The 16575-nt window shown below is 35.6% G+C and overlaps 1 protein-coding gene across 7 annotated transcripts in view; it reads right to left on the bottom strand.

The window, feature by feature from the left end:
• The window catches only part of IMMP2L (inner mitochondrial membrane peptidase subunit 2), a 469191-nt gene that overhangs the window by 436595 nt on the left and 16021 nt on the right, over nucleotides 1-16575 (bottom strand). For all 7 annotated transcript variants that reach the window (XR_011327801.1, XM_069802131.1, XM_069802132.1 and 4 more), the window contains exon 3: nucleotides 15021-15124. Coding sequence is in view for 6 of the 7 variants with exons in the window: in XM_069802131.1 (XP_069658232.1) it covers nucleotides 15021-15124 (104 nt within the window). In the remaining variant the exon portion in view is untranslated. The remainder of the gene's footprint in view (nucleotides 1-15020; nucleotides 15125-16575) is intronic.

Below are 16575 nucleotides of genomic sequence, written 5' to 3'. Positions count from 1 at the left end.
TGAGGCAACAAAGAAATCTACGTGGAGTTTCTTGAACAACGATGCTCTTGTCCAAAATCAGCACCCTTAGGCATGACAAAATACAAATAAGAATAAAATAACAGCCTAGAGGCTTCATCCTTAAGGCTTCGTTAGAGACTCTTCAAATGAAAAAAAAAAAACAAAACAAATCAAAAGATGTTATGAAGAGAGGAAACAGATTTGCTTGCTGGCCAAACTTTAACAGATTAACTAGTCTGTTGCAAGCACTGAAAAAGGAAAGTATTAATGTAACCTATTTGTTTAAGGAAGTCTACAATGATAAAACAAAATAAAACCAAATCAGAAGTAAAATGAAGATATCACACCTCCTTCTCTAGAATCTTTGCTGAAGAGACTCCACCAAAATGCAGTTAGGATCAACAAAACCAGAACAATCTCATGAAGTGTCGATCATTTAACTTTTTTCTCCATGACAGGCCTGTTCTCAGCTTCCTTGTTTTCTCTCTGATGTTTCTGTACGTGTTTATTAGGATTGATTTAAAGTCACATGATTGACATCCTAAGATTTACACACTCAAATGGAGTGGGGGTTGAAAAGCAGTTCATCGTCCAGTAGCACACCATCTGTGGCTTGGGTAGGACCTCGGATACAGATGCAATCTAAGCACCAAAAACCATTAACTGGAGACAAACCTAAATATGTGGTTCTTTAGCATCCCTCTGTATAAATCTCATAATCACATTGGTTGCAGTGCTACAAATTCCCTTCAGCTTATTAGTATCCTCCTGAATATAACAATCCAAAGACAGCCAGAAAACAACTTTAGAAAGAGATCTCATTTGCCTGTAAACACACAAGTCAGAATGATTATTTTTTTTAAACCTAAACTGAAAAAAACCTCACATATATTTCCTATTCATTACTAAGACACTTAATAATCCCCATATCCAACTGGAAGCTTACCATTCTATGCAGAGGACCTTCAGCTGCTGCATGTACAATCTGATGAACAAGGACTTTGTTTTCAAATACAACACTGCGTCATTCTAGGATCTAAAAATTTTATATACCATATAGACCATAAACACATCTATAAATCAACACACTAAAAGAGTGTAAATACCATTCTTTAATCATTGGGGTTTTAATAAACTGTAAAATAAATACATTTAACATTTTCCTTTTTGCTATTTTTTTTAAGTCTTCTGATTTTCTGAACTGGTTTAAAATATATATTGGATTTAGACCCTAAGGAGAAAAAGCTGAGAGTAATCTTTTGGGCTGTAGGTTGGAAGAGCAAGACGGGGATTACACTCTCTCTTCTCACAGGCAATATGAACCTCATACGCTCTAAGGAATTATGACTACAGGGATTCCAAATCCTTTCACAGTCTGGATTCTCAGCAGCACCAACCATTGCTTTTGTTCCAAGTCACCCAGGGAAAGGAGAAAATGATTGACTTTCATAAAGAGCATACACATTTAAGAACTTTTGCAATGGGTGTGAGTGATATGCTGCAGTCATTCTGCGACTGCATGCCAACTGTTTCAAAATATGACCTCTATGTGTCCATAATTAATATTTCCCATATTATGTAATCTGAAATTAGTCTACAAATATTAGATACACATAATAAGCATTATTAAATTATTATGCAAGCCTCTTATTTGCCAGAATGTATATCACGGATACTGTTTTTTGTAATGATAATCTCACCAATTCACATCTGTTAATAATTTTGCTATTACAGTTCACGAATTCCTAGTGTGGCTAATTGTCTTCCTAAGTTAAAGATCACTTTGAATATCAGCTATTCATACCAGTCTGTATTTGTTCACCTTTTGTACTTGGATCAAACTTTCATAGCAATCCCCCAAATCAGTTTATTCTTAGAAAACACATGGGAGACTTATCAGGAACATATGAATACAGGAATTGTAAACCTGTTGTGTTCAAAGTGTTTGTTTAAAAAAAGGGTTCTTCATGAGATATAACATGAAAAACTGTCTGACTTATCTTCATGTAGATGAAGCTTGTGACAAAAGTAGTATTGACATGCTTTATTTGTTTACTTTGTCAACTGCAAGTATGAGACAAAGAGAAAAACAGCAGAATCTTTACTGAGCCCATTCCAGTAACAGTGATATTACTATTAACATATCATAAAGCAGGAGTGTAACTGGTAGATTAGAGATACCAAAATGGATTATTTCTAGCCTGAAGTAATGCTTTGTGCTAATAATACTAAATGCTCCGTACATGTTGTCTGAATACCAGGGGCTGACACATGTTTGCTAGCCCTGCCGCTACCACCTAAACAATGTACTTGTTGCTGCAATGTAATACCTCATGAGCTTCAGCAAACAGTATACAGCTGCACACAGGAATTGAAACAAGCCACACAGTAGAGCTAAATGTAGTTGCTAGCAGAAATTTCTAGAATGGCCCAGGAGGCCTTTTACAAATCAGGACATGAAGAGTCCCTTCGAATTTAAATTTCCCTTGGCGGTTAACTGCTGCTGCATTAGCAAATCTTGTGAACTGAAAAACTCTGCTAAGTTGCCTTGCATATAGTTATACCACTGAAATCCTAACCTCAAGTGTTAAGAGTCTTTGCAAGCTCTAAGTATTTTCAAATGTGTCAATTCATTCACATACAGACTAGAGAGATACATTGTATCATACCTGTTCACTAACCACAGCTAAAGGCTGATTAAAACATACATAAAAACAAACACACACAAAAAACCTGGTTAAGTGTTATAAAGAAGAAAAGGGGAAACTATTTAGAATAAGACAGCTGGAAAAATGGTGGCAGATTTTAGAAACCTGGGAGACAACAGCTCCTAAGCTGCAGACAACAGTCCTCTGGTTTTAAGGTAACACAACACAAAATCAACTATTACATTCCATAAATACTTCCATAAATGTCAACCCACTTTATGCATTCACAAACTCTGTAATGTCTTCAACATCAGAAATGGCCACAGGATTACAAATGAGAACTGACCAGAAGAATAAAATTGGAAGGTCAGCTACTCAAAACTCTCTCAAAGGTAACCACCGAGATAATGCCTCAAAAAGGACAGACCAAAAGGGAAATAAAGAGGAGGAACTATTCTATGCAAACATGCTCAGCTGTTTCAATTATCAAAACTAAGAAGCATCTAGACAAAGTTTCAGATATTAAGATACACTTCTTTTCTGCTAAATTTGGGTTCAGACATTCAAAGGCCCTTTGTTTTGCTAAATCAGGTTTAACTTAATGTTAGCTAACACATTTTCACATCATAAATTTCTCCCAGTAAAGACTTATCCCAACATTGCACCTTCCCATCACTGTTGGTTTTAAAACACATGGAATGAGGTGCCCTCTCTCTCAATTAAGCAGTAGTACTGCAGTCCTGCTGATGCACAAAAAGCACTGTCTGACCACAGGAAAGCATAAGGTTTCATGCAGTAAGGGTGACAAGTGTTAAGTCAACTTATTTAAAAAAAATCTAACTAACATTCAATATTACAGTCCGGATATCATGGGATAATGTAAAGGTCAAACATTGTCTTAGAAGGTCACAAGAGGCCCATGAAAGATTATTGTTCTTACAATTTCCTGTCTTTGCAAGGTATTAAAAATATGTCACAATAAACATACACTAACTATACCGACAGCCCCCTTCAACTCTCAGAGGTGTGCACGCTGTTCCTATGAAGTAGTGGTTATATTCACCTAGAACAAACTATATTCTTTGTAAGTTTTACAAAGAAATCACAGCTCACAGTGAGGGAAATGTAGTTAACAACATCAGCATTTCACGTTCTATGGAAGCTATTCCTATTTTAATCAGAAATCTGAAAACATCTCATCAGAAGCTGTTTGGAACAATGAAGCTAAGTCTCCAATTCTGTCTCCTGGATTCAGCTAAGCTATTATCAATTAAGGATACGGAATATAATTTGTAATCAAGTTTCCCCCTTTAATGTTAAACAGATAAGCCTTTGAACTCAAGGGAAGTGCAAAGTAATACAAATTTGCTGTGGAAAAAATACTACTGTCAGTGTCCTACAGGACTGAGGAACACACTGTGCATGATCACGCATTTAAAAACCTTCCAACAGTACCTCTTTACTAAGGTCAAACTCAGCACCAGTTTAAAAATAGACTGTTCTGAGGGCAAAGGGGATCTTATGCAGACGCGAACATCACAGCAGGCCTTCTGGGTGTACAGGATGCTATTATCTTTTGCTTGCTGACAGTATACTTCCCTTTATATGGCAAGACCACACTTCTCTCATTACAGTTGCCCTAGTTCTTGAAACATCAAAGTTATTGTTCTGAGAATGCCACTAATTTGTCCCTTAAAGCAAACATATAAAGCAACACATAACACAAGAAATATGCTCACTATGTATCTCTTTTTTGCCTTAATATATATACTATTAATTACCGAAACCCTAAATGGCATTATGCTATGGATCATGGTTTTACATGAACTATAACTTTAAGTTTTTACTTCTACCTTTTTCCCTAGTCCAAATTTCTGTTTATATACTACTTCTTTACATTTCACAAAGGTAGCCATAAAAGAAAATACCTATACTACCAGGGAAAAACTGAGCTGCGTGGCTAGAGACTAGCAGGCTAGATCGTTCTGCTCCTCATTGGCAGAGAACACAGGTCAAGTTCAAATCAATTTAAGTTCTATTTACAAAATAAATTAAAAAAAGATTCTTGTAGATTCTTCCTACATCAAGTCATTAAATTACAGCCATGACATTAAAATTTGTAGGTAACCCCTCTCTTTGCTTTCAGTTTTCTATCATATTAATTTTTTTGCCTTTAATTTAGGCATCTTTTATACTTTATTCCTGACACATTTCTCTCCTATTTACAGTCAAAATGTTGACCCTGTCCCTTATGAATGAATCCGGTCAAACTTAATTGAAAATTTAACAAGTGAGCAAACAATTACTTGTGTACTTTTCCAGGCTCCTGTCCTCACTTGGGAACTGCTCTCCACGTACATTTGCAAAGCAGTTCCCTTTACTATAGTATGTTAAACATGACCCAGTGTTCAGCCATCTGCATGCAGACTGCCACCCACCCCACTGATTTCTCACCATATGCATCTGCCTGAATCTACTCATTGTTTCTCCTTTAGAGAATTTACAATCTAGTTATAAAATCCAAATTCAATCTTACCATTCTCTGTATGTTCAGCTATTAACACAACAGGCTCCCAATGCATGACTGGCTCTTTTAGAAGCTGCTATAAGACGCATATCACAACCACATCTACAGAATAAGAGGGTTTTAGAAACTCCACTTCCATGCTATAAAACAAAATAAAAACAACACAATGCATATTGTAAACACTAACTGGTAATGTTGACTTCTAACTTTGAAAGGGTATAGCTATTATGTCTCATATCTTAAAAGTTCCACTGCTGAAATTCCACCTGATGCAGACAAACAGTATAATTCAGGTTGGAAGGGACCTCTGAAAGTCATGTACTTCAACTGCTGGCCAAAACAGACACAACTGCTAAGGCAGATCAGGGTGCTCGGGCTTTTGCCAGTCAAGTTTTAAATAGCTCCAAGGATGGAGGTTTCATAGTCTCTCTGTCTAATGACTTAGCCATTCTAATTCTGCTTTTGTTTTTTTCCCTTGTATCTGGTCAGAATGCCCCTTGCTGCAATTGTGACCATTGTCTCTCATCCCTCTGCTGTGCACCTCTGAGAAGAATTTGACTTCATTTCTCTGTAGCTAATCAACAGATAGACAGTTGACAACAGCAGTGAGGTCGCCTCTCAGATGAACAAATATATATGCATGTATTTAAAGCTAAATTTTGTTCAACTGCACTTTCCAGGAGCAGCTGATTGCACATAAAAAACTAATGTTACATTCATGAATACAGCCTAATATAATTTCCCTAGAAAATACAGTGATGATGAGGTTAATTATCATTTTAAACCTGATAATTTGCCATTCCCTTGTTTTTGCCTTTGCTAACAGGCTGAAAAAACAGAAAACAAGGCCAAGACTGCTTATTACATGCAAAAATATTCATGTCCACAATATACTCAGCACAGGTCAAGACCCATGGTTTTTCTTCCAACTTCACCAATTAGATTGGAAATAAATATTTTTGATGTGTAAGCAGAATTCACTTTGTCAGCATATGTATAGTTCATTGAAAGATTCCTAGAAGTAACATTCTGTAGTTAATATTTATGGTTGCTCATAATACAACTGACTAAACTGGCTTAGGGGAAGTTATTACTAAAAGATATGAAGTCAGCTGTGGCAGTATTTAAACTATAATTTGTCCAAGAACACGCTGTATGAAATATCCCATATAATAAAATATCACCTTAGTATTTCCCAGATTGTACACAAAATAAAAGCAGCCTAACTGCACAAAAGGCTGAAATGTCTTTAGATATCTTTTTGTGTACTCAAAAACTACAGAACCAAATTTCATTTCTTTAATAGCTTATGTCCAGGACTTTAAAAAAAAAATTATCAAGCTTCATCACTTAACAAAAATTACTGCATACTAGGTTTCAAGCATTGCTGACTCACATTACAATACCCTACGTACATTTCTCTGTTAAAGCTTTCAGACTATTGCAGGTAACAGAACTTAGCATTGGAATATGCAAGGCTTGATATTAAAGGAGGGTAAGCTGATCTCCAGAGTTGTTCTACAAAAGAGATTTTCATTACTCCCTCTCTTTCTAAGTATAGAAAAACTTCTTCACAATAGAAGTTGATACAGCATCTTTAGACCCAAAATGTGTACCATTCACGATTCAAGTAAAGCAATATGAAAGGTAAGATCTTAATCTAGTGAGAAGTTTATCTTAAACTGAATCTAGTATTTCATCAATTCAGCACTCAGCCTTTCATCAGTTCAGTGGAACCTAAGTTTAAGTCTTTGATATGTTATCTTCTTCAGGAATCATAGGTGGTGCATCGGCTTCCTCAAGTTCTTTATCTTCAAGGGAAGGAAATTACTTTCAACTATCAGTTCGCCTTCAGTTTAACAATCCTTTAAAGCTTCAAGCTAGCTGTTCAGCAGATGAAGTACACATTCAAAAATTATGGTCCATCTATACTTATCATAATCAAAAATACACTTGATATTTTCATTGAAGGATAACTATATGAATACCTGTGACTTTTTTATCCTATACCATCACCAATGTTCAGTCTGAATTTACTTAAGGAGGTGTCTGATCTGAATACCCTATAGAGAATGACCATTGGAATCCCCAGTAGTTGCTGAAACAACCATATTTTCTGCCACTTCCAGCAATGAGATTGTGTAGACTGTTTCACTGTCTTGTAAAACCTTTCCTAGCTCTAGGTACCTACAAGCAATGCGAGTCATAAATAACCAGTATTTTCTTCTCAGCAGTTGGAAATGTACTGGGAAAAAAAATATAACAAATATTTCCCTATCAGAGTTGTCAGATTTTCTTACCATTAAACAAAAAAAAGTTTAGGAAAAATATACCGTTACCCTTCTGTACATACATCACAGCATGCATTTATATCACCAGATTCTGCTTAAAGCAAAGCAAGTTCCTAGCATTTAAATTATAAATATTTCGAACGGTGAAAGTGACATTTTTCTAAACCAAGGCAGGTTTCAAGCACCTTTCATTCAACGTGACCTTCGCAGGGCAGTCAGCCATCACACTGCAAGGCAGAGTGCTGCAGGAGCAGAGACAGCTTTCCAGCCAATCAAGTCATGGCTGTGATTTCTGCAACATTTCAAGCAGCTCTCCATTTAGACCCAGGTTCTCCAACATACTATGACTGCCCATCATCAAGAATACTAGAAAAACCTATTCTATGCCATTCCCTTTTCTATTGAATAGAGGCAGGTAAAACTTATTTCATTTGTTAGAATAGGTTTTTTCCCCCCCCTTCTCTTCTTCACATGTCTGATCACTAAAAAGTGAACTGAAAATAACTGAATTGAGTGAATAAATAAATTAATTTTGGTTTGAGATTGAAAATTACTGTAAACAGTCCTCCTTCAGCAGAACATAGGTCCTCCTCATGCATTAATTTGCTGCTAACACCTTATCTGATCATCTTACAACAGAACCACTTTTTCCTCCCATCTTGCCTTCCAAAGAATCAGACAGGATGAAACTTCAAATGTAACTTGTTTTTATTATTCACATCCTAATCTGGCTGAGTTGCAACATAACCATAACTCACAGTTATTCCGGTGTAAATACAGACGGGCCAAGAAACAAAATACTTAAAACAAGGAGTACAGATCTGTAGATGATCCTGTATGGAACAGCTTTAATCTTGATGCTATTGAATTGGTACTGAGGTTGGCAAGGTCGTAACTTCCCTCCACTTTCACTAGAATATGTCTTAGAGAAATTTCATGCTACTTATCTCAGCAGTAAATTCAACCAAATATCACAGACTGTGCATCTGATTTTAATTATTTTTGTCAAGTCTCTCAATGCTGCATTTTAAATGAAAAGCAAAGACTATACGCAGCAAAAAAAAAAAACAAACCCAAAAACAAAACCGACAGCAAAAGACACAATAATAGTGATTTATACTTTTTCCAAGTCACACCCTTCAGCCACTGTAAGAGCAATACCTCAGAGAAGAACTCATGGAACTATATTATTAATAGTATTAAGATTAAACTATTTTCTAACTAATAGGAATTCACATTTTAAACAGAATTTCTGACAACCATACTGATGTCCATAAATTTATTCAAGGGATGCTAACTAGAATAAAAAAACTGATTCAGATAATGGTCTCCTGTTATTAAATCTCAACATTTGCTTTTAGAGCCAAAATTGCTGATCTCATAGCAAGGTTCTAGATCCACTTATATCCTATCAAGTACCTGGTGTAGATTTAATAATTTTATCTGATTTACATTGCTGTCACAGAATGACAATTTCTTCTTTTTTAATTACCCATTGGCCACATTCTTGTTTACGTTAACTTAACATATGTGAGCTTAATGTTTGCTTTTGTCCGATCAGCTTAACTCGGTAATCAATGAAATGGTTTTTATTAAACTTGCGATGTAGATTCTAATAGATACTCTAATAAATATTCAACAAGCAACAATTTGTTTCTTAATTCAATAGCGAGGTACTTAATGCAATAGCAAGGCTGATAAAAATCAAAATCAATCAGAACACAGAGTTCTCACTGGTACCACTTACAACAATACAGTTGTCTTCCCAATCAACTAACACCTCTTTTACAAATGGCCCAGGCCATCTAACTGCCTTCCACATCATCAACCGTCATTAACTTTTTAGAAAAGAAAATATATTTATTTTTAATTCTCCAAATTGCAATCTGACCACTAAAGAATCTCTAAGCCATAACATCCACGTATGTTACTTTTTGGTCTAAGGATTCTAGCCAAACTGTCTCCAGCAATGGTTCTTGCAATCAAAACTTGTAAACTTCCTACTCATATGCATAGGCTTTAAATTAAATAACCATAAATTTAACTACAACTTCTTTCCTTCACAACTCCTCAGTTTCCACAGTATTACAATAATTGCCTACTTAAACCTACCCTAAGCACTTCATAATAAAACCAGGGATCAGGTACAGTATCTGAAAACTTTCTTTAGAAAATGGATTTTACTTGCTTTATGAATAGAAGATGCAAGTCTTTCTTTCACCAACAGTATTAACACACTCATATATAGTATGATATCTACTCTAAGATTAGATTGTAACACAGACAATAAAAGCAGAACTACATATTTGATTTTTATAAGGAAAAGACATGGGGGGGGTGGGGGGGGGGGTGTCCCAGCTAAAAGAACAGAATAGGAAAAGATTTTCTGAGGTCACTGAGGCACAGAAAGTAAAGTGATTATTTAGCTTCTATGTCAGCACAACCTCCTTTGCAATGTCCTACCTGCCAAAAGACAGATGACTTGGTACAGGGACCCAAGTACAAACAAAAATAGAATAGAAATTGGAAGACTTAAGAAGGTCAACCAGAGGTATTCGTAAAAGGTTGTTCAGTATTTTAGTCAGAAAGAAGCTTCCTTAAAAATAATACAAAAACCATTAAATATCCACTCATGTTACATCTATCAGAATTTAGTAGAAAGTCTATTCATAATTACAACTACTGATTCAAATTCAAGGCAGCTCCTTCAGTAAGTACCTTCTTACTGGTTTTTATTTTACTAGGCTAGTCTTATTAATGAAATTCCAATTAGTGATGTTTTATGAATAGTATGTGTTCACTTTGTACCATTTGAGAACTCTTTTGTTTCCATCAACTGAACAGGACCACATTCCTCCAAAATTTTGATTATTCAGATTTGTGCGAATAGGCTGAAACTTGTTGAACCATCACATAAAATCATCATAGCAACTATCTTTTCCAATCCTCATTTCTGAACAGATGTCAGCGAGGGACACAGCCGCAGAGACAACCTGACATGCAGTACTTTGATTCTTCCTCCAGAATGCTGATTTGCACTGAATTCTTCAGAACTCAAACACACATAACCTTGCACAAAAATACTTAGCAGTTACCAAAAGTAAGGGAGTTTGCCAAAAGGTCTGAACATAATCTTACAGTCAGAGGAAGCAGTGACAGAAGCCAAGGAATTTTCTAGGTAAAAAGTTGGTTTTGTACTTAAAGCAGTTATACTTCTATATAAGAACTCACAAGAAGCTAATAAAATGTACATTTATTTCCTTATTATTATAGCTGACCTTTAAAAGCATGTTTTTAAATATACTGCCCATTTTCACTTAGCTATTATACCTCAAAACTTTAGACGCATGTTACCATTCAGAATGTACAGAACAAACAGCATTGGTTCTCAATCTTTTTCCAGATTAAATTAGCATAGCTATTTTTATTTAACACATAAGCACACATTCTAAATTAGAAATGGAGGGACACCTGACAACCTACCCAGCAAGTAGGTTCCCACTCTCAGTCACACCTTGGAGAAGGTGTTCTCTCTATTACAGAAGTAACACAACCTCCAAAGGTTAAAATTGGTATCTGTGAATATTTACAGCCTTGAAACTTCATCATTCAAAAATCTAACAACCAAATTTATAGTGCAGTCATTGTTAACTCCTTTGCTAAAAACCTATTAACCAAGTAAAGAACAAGACGATGTCCAAATCTTTATTTATTTAAAAAAAAACATTTAAAATGTCTGAAATAATACTGTTGTGCCTTCATTTCAAAAGCTTCCTTAAATTTTGTCATGTTGATAAAATACCCATTTTACATACACACGCTAATGTTGCTATCTTCTACATATTGCAACAACTTTTTTTGACATTAAGACAGGAATTTTGGAATAAAAAGAGGGCACGATTTTACAATCGGGATATAAGGTTTTCAGCAGAGACGAGCAAAATGAATTCCAGACCTATAAATACCTCTTTGGCAACATCTTTTTATAACAATGCCTGCATTTGTACACAGTAGAAATCAAATTACATATAGGTAAGTTGGCAAAAATGTCCATTAATACGCAATAGAAGAGCACTATCCCCATTAGTACCAGGAAGTGCAGCTGCAAAATATATTCCCAAGGACCTGCATGAATTGCACAGCCCCCGCTGTGATGCATACTGCTACAGCTACAATGCTGTTGGCACTCAAACTTTACAGAGTAAAACCAGCTGGGAGAAGCCTACTCATCTTATAACTCATTCTGCAGTATCTGATAAAGTACTACATAAGTGTTGGGATCTACCTCAGCAGAGCTCTTACAAAACAAAATGCCTGTTCCACCACAAAAGTTATTGCAAGATCAAGGCCTGCCTGGTAAAAATATGCATTATTTATCTTTTAAAGATGACCTCATGTGCCACATGACTACTTTCTCTCTTTGAAGACAAATAAACGCATTTCCAAAACAAAGAAAATAACACACTTCTTTTTGTGTCTGTTTAAGACATGCAAAGGTAGTATTCTGGAACACGTAATAATGGAAATTATTTAATTTATTGAAAAATATTCCTGTTTTGATTTTTAGCTTATTAAGTCCCAGTAATATAGCAGTATCTAAATTAAGCACTCAAGCAAGTGATCAAATTAAGCATAATAATTTCCCTTAGTTCTGAGACAACTTAAAATTGTGAGTTCAAAAGTCAGAACATGTAACATTGAGCTCTCTTAATTCTGGTATCAGGAAGGATGAGTTCAACCTGAAAGGAAAAATGTTAACTTAAAACATCTTCCAAAAAGCCGAGGTAAGATTTAACTGTTTGTAAAACACTGAACTGCAAGTAAACAAATCATTCTTTGCTACCAACTATTCTCTCCATTGGTTTTATCTGACTCCAATTTTAGACTTTTAAGGACTAATGCCATTCTAAATATTATGTCTAAACCCAGGTATGTGCACATGCGTGCACATGCACTGGCTAATTTCACAGCTGTGGTTATGATGCATAGTTACTTCTACATCAGATGCAGAGACAGGGATGACAGAGACACATGACACAGGTTTCCATAAACATGCAGTCATCATACCTTAAGTAGGCATAAACACCACCAAGTGCTTGGGAACAGGGTGCTCATTTGTAACTAAAGTCAGCAAATAACAAAAATATATATGTTCATCAAGAACTAGATTGGACAAGAGAGGAAAAACTTTTGAATCTGCAAGCAGTATCACAAGCATAATCACAGGCTGATTGATCCTCCCTTGGGGTGTCCAGGGCCACCAAGACTAACGCATCTCTTTGCTCCAAGGTTTGGCTGTTGGCCATCTACTTACACTGGACTTTGCCAGTTGGGATCTCAACGATCCCTTTTAAGAGTTGTGATAGAAACAGCACCCATGCAGAATGACACAGTATTTCTGATGGTATGAAGAAAGCAAAGAGCTTGGATGGCCCTGGTCAAGCAATATTTGACCTCAGCTCTTGTTCTGCAAAAGACCACCCTCCCACAACCTCATAGCTATTTTCTACTATGACTTAGCAAAGAGGAGACAGTGGATAAATGTTAAGCAGCCAAGCAGGATATGAAAGCAGGTTTACATATCCATCTGCCTATCTCAGTCACACCAACACTTTCTCATCTGAATTTCTGACAGGAACAGAAAAAGCAGCAGCTGATAGAAGACTGGCCTTCCCTGTTCATGCCTTGCCTAAATCAGCCAAATCCTCTGAGGACCACTGAGTAAAATTCATGTGTATACATGGGATATCTATTCACTAGCGAGTTACAGAAATCATAGGTAAACGATCAAAATGAAAAGGATAAAAATATTAACCTGTTTACACAATAAAAGCCTCATGTATCAAAAGTTAAGTCTCAAACAACTCACATGGGTACAAAATCACATCCAGATACTATATCCTGCAAGGCTTTACAACACAATTAAAAACTTCACATTACAATAAGCTAGTAGGCCAAAGCTGCTTCTAACAAACGTGTATCATGAAGTACTTAACTTAAAAGTTGTTACTGATATATAAAATATCCTTCAATATTTTCAGATCAAAACTACTCAATAGATTATTTTTACATTAACTTCCTTTGTATTGCTCTTAACATGCTTTTTGAATTCTCCAGTCTGATTATTCAGTGTACTTTTCCAAAGATTAAGAAAAACCTCAGTACAGTGCATAAATACAATGTGACTTCTTCCATGTGGGTGTATATGATCTCCACCAATAATAAGCAAAATTTCCAAAATATACAAAACCCCCACAGCATCTAAAATATTAGTTATCATGCCCAAACATACAGCAAAGTGAAAGCAATCAATGCAAATGGCTCAGATGGTAGCACAAACCTTCAAGAAGTATAATAAGAATGAAACTATTCATTCTGTGTTCTGATCAGACAACATGCTCATCTTCTGTTCAGTCTATTAATTACTAATCAGTTACATTCATTGTTTTAAACAATCACCAGAGCATGACTTGGGCAGAGGAATGCACACACAGACAGAATCAAATTTTACAAGCAGTCATTAAGTGACCTGAAATTGGAGTCCTTTTGCAATATTAGGTGTTGCAAACATGAATAAATGCATAATTGCAGCTAGACCATTTACAGAAAATCTTACGTGCCAGACAATAAGACAGACCATAAAGTAAATTTTAAGTTTCTAACCAAAGACGACTACATGAGAGAGTCTGCTTTAAGAGCTGGTAGTGAAAACTGTCATACAAATTACCACTACAGTAAGAGGTAGGCAAAAAAATGGGACAATCAGAAGAGATATATGACAAAAAGGAAGCCAGATAATATAGTTTCCAAAGACAATTCTGTTATAATCTACATATTGTGCATTTCACTTACAAAACTAAAACTTTAAGTTTAAACTATCCAAGCATGGAGCATGAGTATGTATTGCATCATTGTGTCAGTTATGCACACTTTGACATTCCATTTCTATATTACATTAAGGATGAAATGGAGTTTCTGTCCTCTGTTAGTCTTGAATTTTTTCAACAGCGAAACACTGCCACCTTTAGGCTTGATACATAGACCTCCCCATTACAAATTTAAATTTTTTTTTTTTTTTTTGCTACATTTGTCCTTTATGGAGATGGTTGAATTCCTGTGATCTTATTTAGAATTTTATTCAGTAGTCAGATTTCTCCAGAGGAAAAAAAAAAGTGTTAATCAGTAAAGAAACACTACTTTTCTCACAAATATGAGTGCATACCCAAACAACTTAAAAAGTATACTCCATTAAGCCACATAATGTTTCATCTATTTTCTCTCATCTCACAGCTCTTTTTTCTTAGCAGTTTCAGTATGCATATATACTGTATCACATAATATCTTACACTGCATTCCTTTCAAGCAAAAACTTGGTAATGCATTCTTTGAACATCTGAGTTTTGAAACCTGATTACAGGAATAACAATAAAGCATTATTAAAAACTTTATGTTCCTTGTTCATATACATACTTACAGTATTCTAGATTAAATATTAAATACTGATGCCTCAACATTTATATAAGCATGTATTGAAATGTATGCAAAATTACTTACACCAATGACACAATGTCCCCACGTTGTACATCATAATTTCGAATGCTCCAATGGTTTAAGAGCACTACATCAGATGCTTGTCTTCCCCCAGGATTCAAAGAAGGCTGAGAGAAGGGGAAAAAACAAACAGCTTTAGATCTACATTTCCTCTATGAATCTTTTACCTAACTCTCATTCCATCAACAGGTGAAATCCATTAAAATCAGTAAAAACAGACCCATCTACTGTAAGAGGACCAAGAATCTTATATTCTGAGAAATACGTTTCTTTTTTAAATGCCACGTTAAGTGTCATTAATTTATGACAAAGCGTTGTTCACATCTTTCAATGCACTACTCCATGTAAATTAAATTACACAGGATACATACTTATGAGAAGCCTGATGAAAAGAAGTGGTTGCCTTTACTGCGTATCATTTAACATTAAAAACAAAGGAGAACCAAGAACGCTGATTCCCAGAAAATGCAAACTTTCTGCAGGCATCTTACTTCTTATACAAGCATAATGCAGTAAAAATGAAGTACATACTCGTAACAAACTAGCCTCAGCGCCCGTTGCAAAGGGAAGAAACAAACCCTGCACCCACAGCGTATACTGACACTGCCAGTAAACGTGGGACTTCCATAACAGGATACAAAGAGCATGAACTCTCGCAGAACCATACAGTGAAATGAAACTGTTTACTAAACTCAACATTAAAATAACCAAGTAATTAATTAGTACAGAGTATTAGGAAGTACATAGAACTGTCCATAATTATTTTGTGTGACGTGGTACAAAACCAGGGTACCTGGTCAATGCTGGCTCCCAGTTAACCCATCAGAAACAGCAGAGGAAGGAAGTAGCCCATCACAGTACTGTCTTCATTGATTTTTGCAGGGGTTATTTCAATACAAATACTCCTTTTACCAGACAGAAAGTATTTAAGAATAATCCAGTCTAAAGTCTTTTGATAGCTCATTTCTCAATCAGCTTTTTCAGACTCTTCAAATACAATTACGGTATCTCCAAGTTGGCCAGCAGATAACCTCTGATTTAGGCTCTAGAGTTAGGTGACATATGTAATAAAGCAGAGTGTTGAAACTAGGCAGCCCCTCATTTACCGGTATGATAGCTGCAATATTCGCTAAAATTTGATTTTTTTTTTTTTTTTTTTTAGGACAGGTTTTCAGTGTTCACTTTACAATATAACTTGGCCCTTCACATGTACCACGAGACTTTCACTGCTGAGATTCCCCTCCCCAGACTGACTGTACCTTTGATGAGCAAACCAGTCAGGGTATAGGACTTAAATTGTCTGTTCTCAGCACAAGTAATTACACAGTGTTAAATTCCATTCTATTTTCATTCAGTAAAACTATGCTCCCAAACCAGGATGGATACTTAGTGTTTATTTTTAACTTCAAAAGCGATTTAAAAGTGCTGATTTCTCTTTACTACAATTTCCTCATTCATCTGTTCTTTGCTAACCAGATCAGTTGATAAACACCTACTTCAAATGGGACTTGTGAAAAACTAGCTTTTCAACGTGAAAGAAGTAGTAATGTGCTGGGGT

Source organism: Haliaeetus albicilla, chromosome 14 (assembly GCF_947461875.1).
Source record: "Haliaeetus albicilla chromosome 14, bHalAlb1.1, whole genome shotgun sequence".
NCBI lineage: Eukaryota > Metazoa > Chordata > Aves > Accipitriformes > Accipitridae > Haliaeetus > Haliaeetus albicilla.
Note: the sequence above shows the minus strand (reverse complement) of the source record. Positions and strands in the feature narration are given on the sequence as shown.